General features: G+C 42.4%; 1 protein-coding gene across 1 annotated transcript in view; it reads right to left on the minus strand.

The window, feature by feature from the left end:
- Positions 1 to 12,776, minus strand: part of LOC144498638 (voltage-dependent L-type calcium channel subunit alpha-1C-like) — a 1,025,631-nt gene that overhangs the window by 654,734 nt on the left and 358,121 nt on the right. Inside the window, exon 5 of the mRNA XM_078220060.1 lies at positions 9,242 to 9,381. Coding sequence (XP_078076186.1) covers positions 9,242 to 9,381 — 140 coding nt within the window. The remainder of the gene's footprint in view (positions 1 to 9,241; positions 9,382 to 12,776) is intronic.

The following is a 12,776-nucleotide window of genomic DNA, read 5'->3' on the forward strand; positions in this document are numbered from 1 at the left end:
GGCCAGCAGACCTCCAGCTGCTAAGCCTTTGGACATTCCCACCTCAACCTGATGTGTATCAACAACTGTGTGGTGCACAACAGAAATTGACCCAGAAGCCTCACCGTTAACATGCCTCACTGTTGTGACTGTCTCTGTTCTGGTGGATGGTGCATGTGATGCCTGTGTCAACTGGTAAGAGGTTTCCTCGGAGCTTTCCTCTGAGGTGCTAAAGGGGGTCTCAGCGGGGTCCGGGTAGGGGGGGGACGGTGATGACCCCAGACAGCCCAGTCTCATTGTGCTTGATTGGCACCCAATCCACCAAGGTAAACATCCACTACCTCCACCACTGATGCACAGTCGCTGCAGTCCCATCTAGAAGATGCATGGCAGCAACTCACCAAGGCTCCTTTAATGGCACTTTCCAAAACCATGACCTCTACTAACTCGAAGGACAAGGATAGTAGATGCAGGGGAACAGGACCACCTGCAAGTTCCCTTCCAAGCCACCACCTGCAAAGTTCCCTTCCAAGCCACTACCTGCAAGTTCCCTTCCAAGCCACATACCATCCTTACTTGGAATTATATTGCATTGCTTCACTGCCGTTGGATCAAAATCCTGGAACTCCCTCCCAAACAGCACTGTTGGTATACCTGTATGACATGGACTGCAGCAGTTCAAGGCAGCAGTTCACCACCACCTTCTCAAGGGCAATTAGAGATAAAAATATCGTGAAATAACAAGGAAAAAGTCAAACACGATTTCCCATTTATAAAACCATGTTGACTGCCTGATTACATTGAAATTTTCCATGTCCACAGCTATTATCTTCTTAATAGATTCCAACTTTTCCCTGTGACAGGTATTAAGCTAACTGGCCTGATGTCTCCTGCTTCCTTTTTCCCTCTTTTCTTGAATAGAGAAGTTGCATTTGCTACTTTCCAACCCGATGGTACCTTTTTAGAATCTAAGGAATTTTGGAAAATCAAATCCAATGCATCTACTATCTCAACAGTCATTTTTTTTAAGACTCTAGGATGGAGTCCATCAGTAACTGAGAACGTATCAAATTTTACTTCCAATAGTTTTCTCAGCGCCCTTGTCTAGGTTCCTCAACTGCCTTTCACCTCTTGATTCACAATTATCGCTGGAATGTCATTCGTATCCTGCACAGTGAACACAGATGCAAAATATCTGTTCAATTCGACCACCAATTCCTACCTTCCATTACACTCACCTGAGTTATTCTTTTCCTTTTTAAATACCTGCAGAAACTCTTACTGTTTATATTCTTTCATACTCTATTTCCTCCTCCTTATTATTTCAGTTATTTTTTGCTTTTTTAATGTTTTGTCCTATCTTCTGACCTGCCATTGATCTTTATGGAATTGCATGACTTTTGTTTCAATTTGATAATACCCTTAACTTTCTTAGTTAGCCACAACCCTCGATTGAGGGTTACAAGTTAGCAAGGAATGAGCTGAAAAAGGGGCTTAGGAGAGCTAGGAGGGGACACGAGAAGTCCTTGGCGAGTCGGATCAAGGAAAACCCCAAGGCTTTTTACTCTTATGTGAGGAATAAAAGAATGACCAGGGTGAGGTTAGGGCCGGTCAAGGACAGTAGTGGGAACTTGTGTATGGAGTCAGTAGAGATAGGCGAGGTGATGAATGAATACTTTTCTTCAGTGTTCACCAAGGAGAGGGGCCATGTTTTTGAGGAAGAGAAGGTGTTACAGGCTAATAGGCTGGAGGAAATAGATGTTCGGAGGGAGGATGTCTTGGCAGTTTTGAATAAACTGAAGGTCGATAAGTCCCCTGGGCCTGATGAAATGTATCCTAGGATTCTTTGGGAGGCAAGGGATGAGATTGCAGAGCCTTTGGCTTTGATCTTTGGGTCCTCGCTGTCCACGGGGATGGTGCCAGAGGACTGGAGAATGGCGAATGTTGTTCCTCTGTTTAAGAAAGGGAATAGAAATGACCCTGGTAATTATAGGCCGGTTAGTCTTACTTCGGTGGTTGGTAAATTGATGGAAAAGGTCCTTAGAGATGGGATTTACGACCATTTAGAAAGATGCGGATTAATCCGGGATAGTCAGCATGGATTCGTGAAGGGCAAGTCGTGCCTCACAAATTTGATAGAATTTTTTGAGGAGGTAACTAAGTGTGTTGATGAAGGTAGGGCAGTTGATGTCATATACATGGATTTTAGTAAGGCGTTTGATAAGGTCCCCCATGGTCGGCTTATGATGAAAGTGAGGAGGAGTGGGATAGAGGGAAAGTTGGCCGATTGGATAGGTAACTGACTGTCTGATCGAAGACAGAGGGTGGTGGTCGATGGAAAATTTTCGGATTGGAGGCAGGTTGCTAGCGGAGTGCCGCAGGGATCAGTGCTTGGTCCTCTGCTCTTTATGATTTTTATTAATGACTTAGAGGAGGGGGCTGAAGGGTGGATCAGTAAATTTGCTGATGACACCAAGATTGGTGGAGTAGTGGATGAGGTGGAGGGCTGTTGTAGGCTGCAAAGAGACATAGATAGGATGCAAAGCTGGGCTGAAAAATGGCAAATGGAGTTTAACCCTGATAAATGTGAGGTGATTCATTTTGGTAGGACTAATTTAAATGTGGATTACAGGGTCAAAGGTAGGGTTCTGAAGACTGTGGAGGAACAGAGAAATCTTGGGGTTCATATCCACAGATCTCTAATGGTTGCCAGTCAAGTGGATAGAGCTGTGAAGAAGGCCTATAGTGTGTTAGCTTTTATTAACAGGGGGTTGGAGTTTAAGAGCCGTGGCATTATGCTACAACTGTACAGGACCTTGGTGAGACCACATTTGGAGTATTGTGAGCAGTTCTGGTCACCTCACTATAAGAAGGATGTGGAAGCGCTGGAAAGAGTGCAGAGGAGATTTACCAGGATGCTGCCTGGTTTGGAGGGTAGGTCTTATGAGGAAAGGTTGCGGGAGCTAGGGCTGTTCTCTCTGGAGCGGAGGAGGCTGAGGGGAGACTTAATAGAGGTTTATAAAATGATGAAGGGGATAGATAGAGTGAACGTTCAAAGACTATTTCCTCGGGTGGATGGAGCTATTACAAGGGGGCATAACTATAGGGTTCGTGGTGGGAGATACAGGAAGGATATCAGAGGTAGGTTCTTTACGCAGAGAGTGGTTGGGGTGTGGAATGGACTGCCTGCAGTGATAGTGGAGTCAGACACTTTAGGAACATTTAAGCGGTTATTGGATAGGCACATGGAGCACATCAGGATGATAGGGAGTGGGATAGCTTGATCTTGGTTTCAGATAAAGCTCGGCACAACAACGTGGGCCGAAGGGCCTGTTCTGTGCTGTACTGTTCTATGTTCTATGTCTATGTTTTGATGGTGTGTACTTTCCCCAGAGTTTCTCTTCCTCACTGGAACATATCTTTGCGGAATGTTATGAAATATCTCCTTAAAAGGCTGTCGGACTGCATCTCTTTTCACCTATCATTAACGTAATTTCCTAATTCACTTAGCCAACTCTATCTTCATACGCTCATAATGCCCTTTTTAAATTTAAGCTTAGATCCATCCCTCTATTACTCAAACTGAATGTGAAGTTCAATCACGTCAACCACTGGATCCTTCCCTTCCCACTGCAAGTTCTTCCCCAACCCTGAGCAGATATCCTGAACACTGGCACCAGGCAAGCAACACAGCCTTCTGGACTCACTCCCAGCTGCAGAGAACTTTGTCTATTCCCCTGACACACTTTACTACAGTAAGAAGTCTCACAACACCAGGTTAAAGTCCAACAGGTTTATTTGGTAGCAAATACCATAAGCTTTCGGAGCTTGCTGCTCCTTCGTCAGATGGAGTGGTCTCTGTTCTCCAACAGTGCACAGACACAGAAATCAAGTTACAGAATACTAATTAGAATGCAAATCTCTACAGCCAGCCAGGTCTCAAAAGGTACAGATAATGTGGTTGGAGGGAACATTAAACACAGGTTAAAGAGATGTGTATTGTCTCCAGACAGAACAGCTGGTGAGATTATGCAAGACCAGGGGCAAGCTGTGGGGGTTACTGATAATGTGACATAAATCCAACATCCCGGTTTAGGCCGTCCTCATGTGTGCGGAACTTGGCTATCAGTTTCTGCTCAGCGACTCTGCGCTGTCGTGTGTCGTGAAGGCCGCCTTGGAGAACGCTTACCTGAAGATCCAAGGCTGAATGCCCGTGACTGCTGAAGTGCTCCCCCACAGGAAGAGAACTACACAATATTCCTAATAACTACTCCTGTTTGAATGGCTTCCTGTACATAGTCATCCATCCTGCAATCCCCACTCCCATCCTTGCAGGTTGCAAGCACTGCAAACCTGTTGGACAACTGCTGAGGCTCCTTCACTTCTACCTTCTTGCTTCCCTTCCTGCCTGAATTTCAGTCACACCCTCCTGTCCCTGACCACAACCTAAATCATTAGATCCGGCCCTAAATGTGTGATTGCCTCCTGGTATAAAGTGTCCACGTAACTTCCCCTCTGCCTGATGCATTGCACTGTCCACAGCTCATCCTCCAGCTCGATGACTCTGAGCCAAACTTGCCTGAACCACAGACACTTACTACAGACGTGTTTGCCTTGGATCACACTGGTGCACATGAGCTCCACATTCTGTGGTCACAACACAACTTCTGCCCTGCCATCTTTAACTTACAATTAATAAATCCTACTATTCCCAATAAGCTTTACTACTACAATAAATTTTACTATTATGGTCAATGAAACCTTATCACTAATAATTTACATTAGTTTTCAAAGTGTCAAGGATTTGCTCATGGCAACAGTTACAAGAATTTTAAAAGGCTTGAAAGGTAGAAACCTGCCGAGCAACAGTAACAGCCTACATTTCCAGGGGCAGGCAAGCCTCTAAAAGTGTTCAGAGCATTCCAAAGGCATGAGAGCATTTAAAGATAATCATGTGTGAATTGCTCTAGAAATAGAAACAGATTACTTAGATGACTACTATAGAACTGTTAAGTTCCCCAAGTAGAAACAGCTTACCTAAATGATTGGGTGATTCAGGGCTATAAAAATGCTAAGCTCCACAAAAGGAAATAATTCAAGACATTTGGACATTAGAATCTCGAGTTTGAAATAATAAAAGGGGAAATAGAATAACTATTACCACTGACCCCCATCTCAGAAACAGAGAGTTCACACCTCACAGCCAGGAGACTGGGACCCATTTTCCAAGCAAGGGGTCCTGTAACATCTTTTGCTTCTCAGAGATGCTACTGTGTTACATCCAAATCTTACAGCCAAGCCATTGCAGGAAAACTTCGTAAAGGCAGTTTAAATACCATCGCTAGACCAGGAAAACACTTATTCCAGACTTAATCATTCGAAATGGATATTTATTAACCTAAAATAAAAGATAAATTTACTCAACGAAAATGATTACGATACTCTAAGACACTTAAGTACACGAATAACTAAACACATGCAGTTTATGTAGAAATTACCCCTTGTTCCAAAATATATCTATGATCCCTGAACTCACTAAGACTTCTCTTTCCCAAACAAAATCCAAATTAAATACATCTATGAGCCAAATGCAGCTTATGGTTACCACACAATACAGGGTTGAAGATCAAGTCTGCATGTTACAAGACCTCTTGGCTGTGAAATGGACCTTTTTAAATTTTTGTACCTGTTGTTGCTAGGCAAATCCTTGACAAAACATAAATGAGCAAATACTCACCAACCAATCAACCACATCCCACAGTTCCTTTCTAAAAAAACTGCTTACTGATCTGGCTCGTCCTGCAAAGTGCTGGTAGTGTCCTGCACAGCTGGAGAATCACAGGAGGTGAGTGAAGCCTTGGAAGGGCCCATCTATGTGGTCCACTAGTCTCTCCAAAAGCACATGTGCACATTTTAGAGCCCAGATTCTAAATGCAGCCATATGAACTTCCATCAAAGTCTCAAAAGATATTAGCACATCTTTCTCAAATGAAGGCCTGACTACAAAGTCTCTTGTGATGGCCTTGCACTCCAGGTAAACAATAGAATGCTGAAGCAATACAACACCATACAAGCAGGAAGTTGGTTCCTCCATATTTTCTGCTATGTTTCAGAAATAATTGGTAAGGTCTACCAATACCAATATAATTGATTGCACAATGCAAGCAATTTTCTTTTCAAGCCTGGGCTCCTAAAGTCCAAATCTCTCCTTTCCTCTGCAGATCTGGGAGGTGGCCTTGCATTCCGGGAACCTCTTCTTGGGCTGTCTCTGACACCACAACCTGCTTCTGCTCACTTGTGCTGGGTGCTTCACCCCAGTAACATACTACCTAATGTACCAAGAGTGCCAATCTCTGTGCTGGTGCTTGTGAGAGGTGGAGCATGTGACAGATCTTCCTCAAGCCTTGACAGAGTGGATGCTGAATGATGTTTTCCCTTGTGTGAGAGACTAAAGCTAGGGGACACTGTTTAAAAATAAGAGGTTGCTAATTTGAGATGGCGATTAGAATTTTTTTTTCTTTCAGAGTGATGTGAGTCTTTGGAACGCTCTTGCCTAGAGAGCACTGGAGGCAGGATCACTGAATATTTTCAAGGCAGAGGTATACAGATTCTTGACTAACAAGGGAGGCAAAAGTTATTGGGAGTAGGAGGAATGTGGAGTTTAGGCCACAGTCAGATCATCCATGATCTTCCAGAACGGCGGAACAGGCCCCAAAGGTCAAATGGTCTACTCTTGCTCCTAACTCGTATATTCATAAGTTTGTACAAAGAGTATCATCTTCTGAGGTGTCTTCAGGAGGGTCCCAGAGGAAATAGAAATGTGACAAGAGTTAATTTGGATAGCAACATATGGTAGGCTTCATAATGCAGGCTGAATTCGTTGAGCTGAACGTATTGTGATATTTTGAAATATACAAAGAGCCACAAGTAATCATCTGTTCAGTTACGTCGCCAGCATCATCATCTTTTAGGGGCCACTGATTTTCAGAGCATTTTGCTCCATTTGGGTGATGGGCATAATATTGGGTGTGTCTTCCATTCCTGCTTACTTTCTTTGTGTTGTTTATAGTTTTCTCTTGCAGAAAGCAGGAGTGTCTACCTAAAAGGAGACTATACATGTATAAGGCATGTAGTGCATATGTGTAGAGGAAGAATCAAAATGCAAGCAGGATGGAAAGGTATTGAATGGAAAGCAAGTAGCTGGGGTGTGAAGTGAGGAAAGGATTAGAGAAGTTAATTGTTTTACAGTTGCAATCCTGTGAGAACAGAATGTTCCACATTACAAAGTGCTAGGCAAATTTAACGCCCATGGAATTGAAGGCAAATTATTGCTCTGATTACTAGTCAGTAGCAAACAGAGAGTGTGTATGTACTCAAATTGGAAAGAAGTGACTGCTGGTATTCCACAAGGGTCTGTGCTGGTGCTTCAATTGATCATTATATTTAATAATGATGGAAGTTTCACAACAGAAAGCTATAATCCATGTTTGCAGGTGACCCTAAGATTGATAGCACAGCAAATTGTGTAGACAATGATATAAACTTACAAAGATAATCCAGCAAGTGGGCAAATTGTGATCAAATGGATTTCGATGCAGGCAAGTCTAAGGTCATCCATTTAGGGGAAAAAAAGAACAGATCTAAGTATTATTTAAATAGGAAAAAAAATTAGGAACAGAATAAATGCAAAGGGATTTAGGGGGTCCATGTACACAAAAGACTGAAATGCAGTTGACAATGTGAAAAAAACCATAAAGGCTAATGGAATGTTAGCCTTTTTAACTAAAGGGCTGGAGGGGAGGAAGTTTCATGCCTTGGTTAGATCACATCTGGAGTATTGTTACTGTTCTGGGCACCATAGGAAGGAAATTTCCTTCAGAATGTATCAAGGACAATTAGGCTTGGGCAACAAATTCCAGTGAGACTTGCATCCCGTGAAAGAATGAAAAGAATAGAATGGCTTTGGAAGGAGTGCAGCACAGTTTCACTAGAATGTTTCTGGGGTTCCAGGGTTAAATTATGAGGAGAAATTACATAAACTAGGTTTGTATTCTCTGGAATTTGGAAGATGAAGGGTGATCGGATTGAGGTTTTTAGGGTTTTCAGGAATTGATAGAGTATATAGAAATTTTACCTGGCGGTGGTGGGGGTGTGGGGGGTGGGGTGCGGGCTGGACAGAGGAGATCTAGGACAAGACCCCTTAAAATCAAAGCCAGGCCATTCAAGAGAAAAGTAGGAAAACACATCTTCACATAAAAAGCATACAGAAAGTAGTATAAATTAACATATTTTTGCTTGCTAAACGTACAAAAGGATGTGGAGCCGACGCAGATGAATGGAGTTAAGAGACAGATCAGCCATGGTCTATTGAGTTGTGGAACAGGCTTGAGAGATTGCATGTTACCATTTATGTTTGGAATGAGAACAAGAGATGGTATACAGTGATAAAAGCAAATTACTGTGGATGCTGCAATTTGAAACCTGGAATCTGCTGGTATACTGTGTCCTTGCAAAGGATATGATGCAAAGGAGGAAACTTCAGAGTACTGAGGGATGTGAGGGCTGTTACAACATGTCATTGAGAGAGATGGAGAAATAAAGAGCTGTGCTCACCCATGCTGTTCTCAGCAGATCACTGAAGTGATTTTTTACATTGAATCCAATCTCTGAATCCAGTCTCAGAGCGACGTTCATAGAACTGACTATCTCTGCCACCTCTCTCCAGTCATAAAATATACATAAATACGATAAATATGAATTGTGACTCTTCTTCTCAGTTGTGGGAACTCAAATGTCCCTGTATGCTCTCATCTGTTCCACCAAGACCTCCAGAGAGCATTCTGACAACTTGGGACAAGCTTGTGACTCATTCCTTCGCGAACAGATCTGCCAGAAGTTGAATGTAAACCTCTCATTAAAAGTGCATTCATGCTTTAAATAGGTTTCTGGATCCCCAATGGTAGTCCCAGCTAGAAAGTTGGTAAGCTGCCCATTCCTGATTCAATTGGTTGGCAGCCTGCCAAGCAAATGCAACTGGTCCCTGGAGTTAAAATAGCTCAGCCCTCACTGATGTCATCAGTGAGGGGGTTGCTCACTTCCCTGTCCAAAGCCTATTCAGTGTAATTCTATCATTTTTTTGATATAGTGATATTGGTTTTAGAATTAGTTTAATAAAACAATAAAAAAAGGCGATGCAATTCAAAGTCTTCCATTGTAGACTTGGGACCTATAGATTGCAATTGTACCTTGTCAAAGTACTTACTAGGAACACCAGACACTAGGCGTAATGGTCGTAGGACTCTGAATGCTCTTAAAGCTTTGACATCAAATCCAGCAGCTTTACTTCCAATTGGGTTAATTCCCTCTGCTTTGGTCGATTGTTCTAAAATAGCACTAAAAAGCCTATGAGAGAATGAAAAAAAAAACATAAAGTATACTTTATCAAGGACATAGTCACATAAAATGTACAGCCCACTTGGCAAAATAGTTTCCTTTTACAGGCTGATTAATTCAAATTATTTTTTCAATTGCAGTTGAAATTTGCTGAAGTGCCTTTTCATGATTTCAGGACATCCCAGTGTACTCACAGTTCTTGAAATGCTTTTGAAGGATAGTCACTGTTGTAATGTAGGAAACATAGCAGCCAATTTGTACACAAAATATTCTCATAAACAGCAATGAGATAATGGTTGGATAATTTGTTTAACGATGTTGGTGAAGGATACATTTTGGCCAGAACATGGGAAGAATTCACCTGCTCTTCTTCAAAAATTGTTGTGGGATTTTACACATCAATCTGAGGGCAGACACACATTTGGTTTAATGCCTCTTCCAAAACATGGCATCTCCAAAAGTGCAGGACTCCCTCCACATTGGAGCGTCAGCTAGATTTTGCGCTCAAATCTCTGCAGTAGGACTTAGATATACAACCATCTGGCTCAGAGATTGAGGATGCCACTATTGAACCATGCCTGACAGTTGAAATAAGACTCATTTGTATAAGTTACAATTACAAATCCATAGTGATTTGTGAGGCAGACGTAGTCAACAGAGAAAATAGCAGGACTAACGAAAAATCAAATATATTTAAAATCACTTTTTATGGGAAGGAGTCATCTATGTCCTCAAGGTCAAAAGAAGGACACAGAGTAAAATAAAACCAAAATACTTAATCGGTCATCTCCTATGCCAAATTAAACAAGAATAATTGGTCATCTCCTATGCCAAATTAAACAAGAAAAATTATACCAAGTATAAAAGTAACTAACTGTCCAGAGAATAGAGTTAGTATCAGGCAAAATCTGGTCAGATTGGTCAAAAGGACAATGGAGATGAAGCTGATCGATAGTTGTGATGAGCTTTTGTATGCCTGCATCAGGAAACAGGGGTCATTATGGAATATAAAGGGTGATGAGGATTTCTTTGGGAAAGATTTCAGTGGAGTTCCAAAATAAAAGTGAACCACTAGATGGACTATTACAAATACATGAAAAAACAGGCTATTAGAAAATCTTAGCAAGGTTTCTGGAACGGAAGTCATGATTCGCGGACTTAATTGAATTTTATGAGAAGGTTCCAAAATCCGTGCATGCAGGAAACCTGAGGTAGAATCTTCTTCCATTAATGGTTGCAAAGGGAGGACCAGAAGCCTGTAGCACTTACACTCAGAGACGGCAGAATGGCTGGCAACCAGCCAATTAGATGCGCAGAGGATAGGGCCCAGCCAAAAGTGTGGCAGAGTGGGCAGGAGCCACCAGCATTGCCTTTACTTCACAGGGTCACAGGTCAGGGCACAATATTTAAATGGTATCAGGACAAATATCCACTCATTACTACCCAACAGCATCAGTCCGGCTATGGTTAAGGAATTTGCATTCCTTGGACATAGATCTTTCCTACATAGTCCAGTTTTGTTCCTCTGCCCTCCATGAGTCTGCACAGAGCTGTCACCTCCCTCCCTCCTTCAGTCAGCCATGCCTCATTCACCTTTCACAGCCACATCCCTTGTTCCCTCCCTACCTCCCTTGGTCAGGCATGCCCCCATTCCATTTACAGCCGCCACCCGATCGCAATTCATCAATTCCACCCTTCACCTCGTTCAATCTTAGCGTTTTGGCTAAGATCGTGTCAAATCAAGCTTCGATCTTGTAAGTCTCTTGTGTGGGGACCATGAATTGGATTCAATTTGAATTAGTTTTTGGAACAAGCAAGGAGATGGATTAAGGGCTTGCCCTGTCCACTCTACACATTAGCTTTGTAACTTTAAGAATGGAGTAAAATTTAATAACAAAGCTCCACATACAAGAAAAGCTGCTCCTTGTCAGTCTAAATTCATCAGGAAAGCTACCTCATCTGCCGCATGCGACCTTTATCCAACTGTAAATCAATTCCAAACGTACAATTTAATCCAGCAAAGTTAAATTTTAATGAGTACACATGACATGCTAATGTATTTTTAAAAATTTCCCACTGCTAATGAGCCTCAACCTTCAGAAATATCAGTACGTAGAAAGGGCCAGAGAAAGGATTGTTGACCAATTGCTGACCTGAACCAGAGGAATCATTTGTTGAATTATTTGTTGAATCATAAACCAGTGAAAAAAAATTATGCTTTCAAGAATGGGAGAAAAGAAACTTGGTGTACAACGATGAAAAAAATTCCACAGGTTTACTCATTAAATGTTACCTCAAAAATCTTTATTTTAGAGTTTTTTTAATGCTGATACCTTTTTGTTTTTTTGTCCATTTTAATGTCATTTGTGTATTTTTTTCATTCTGCAAATGTTGTAGTAATATAATGAACAGAATCTCCTGCTCCTGCCAGCAGTGAGAATTGTGGCAGGTGGGAAACTTAATAAGCATACCGGTGAAAAATTTGTTTTGAATTTTGATCTTCCAACTTCCAAGGTAGATTAAAGGTGGTTTGGTTCCCCACGAAGCAATGTCAAGAACCCCCTTTACATTTATTAGCACCTCATGAATGCTCATTAGAAGGCCATATTGCCAGAATCAGGTTCCCTCTCCAAATTAAGTTCCCTGCCAGCAGCTAATTAGAATGTCCTGTTTTGACTGTATATAAGTGGTGTGCACCTGCCAAGCTTCAGTTGGAGGTCAGCTAACAATGTTTTTGACTTCCTTTTACTCAATTACTGATATGCCTATAGCACAAGCTGCATCAAGGCTAGGCATGGGAGGCACACACAGGGCAAGGGTGAGACAGAGGGAGCACTCAGATGGGAGGAACAAAAGGGCTTTGGGGGAAGGACTAGAGTGGAAGGGTGAAAGACGGTCTAGGGCATGTTTTAAGACTGAGGCCACTATCAGTGGCCACTATCAGTGGCCAGAAAATGAAGCCACACCATCCAGGCCATGTTGGAGGGCTCTGCATGACACGTGTGTCTTGGTCCCAGTCTTAGGTGGGAGACAGCCTCTCTAGGCAGTGATTGTTCTGCACAGAATTGTGTGTAAGGTGTGGTCAGTCAACTAAGGCATTTGGTCCTGGAGGTTCAAGACATGGTACTGGGAAGCATACGGCAGTTAGTTTCAGGGGAAGCATCTAGATTCAGTAAATTGGTAATTCTGACGGAATAGAAGGCTATTGGATGGTCTCATGTGGGGGTGGGCGGGTTTCTCTGAAAATAAGGGTGTAGCTGGCTTTGAGAAGGTGAGGGGTGCAATCAACAAAATGCGCGGAGACATCAACATTGAAGGAAATAAGGAGAAAGAACAGGAATATCCACATGATCAGTGGTCGGGTCAAGGGTGATGGTGAGGCTGGATGGTAAGGGAATAGGCAA

This window comes from Mustelus asterias, chromosome 9 (genome assembly GCF_964213995.1).
Source record: "Mustelus asterias chromosome 9, sMusAst1.hap1.1, whole genome shotgun sequence".
Classification (NCBI taxonomy): Eukaryota; Metazoa; Chordata; class Chondrichthyes; order Carcharhiniformes; family Triakidae; genus Mustelus; species Mustelus asterias.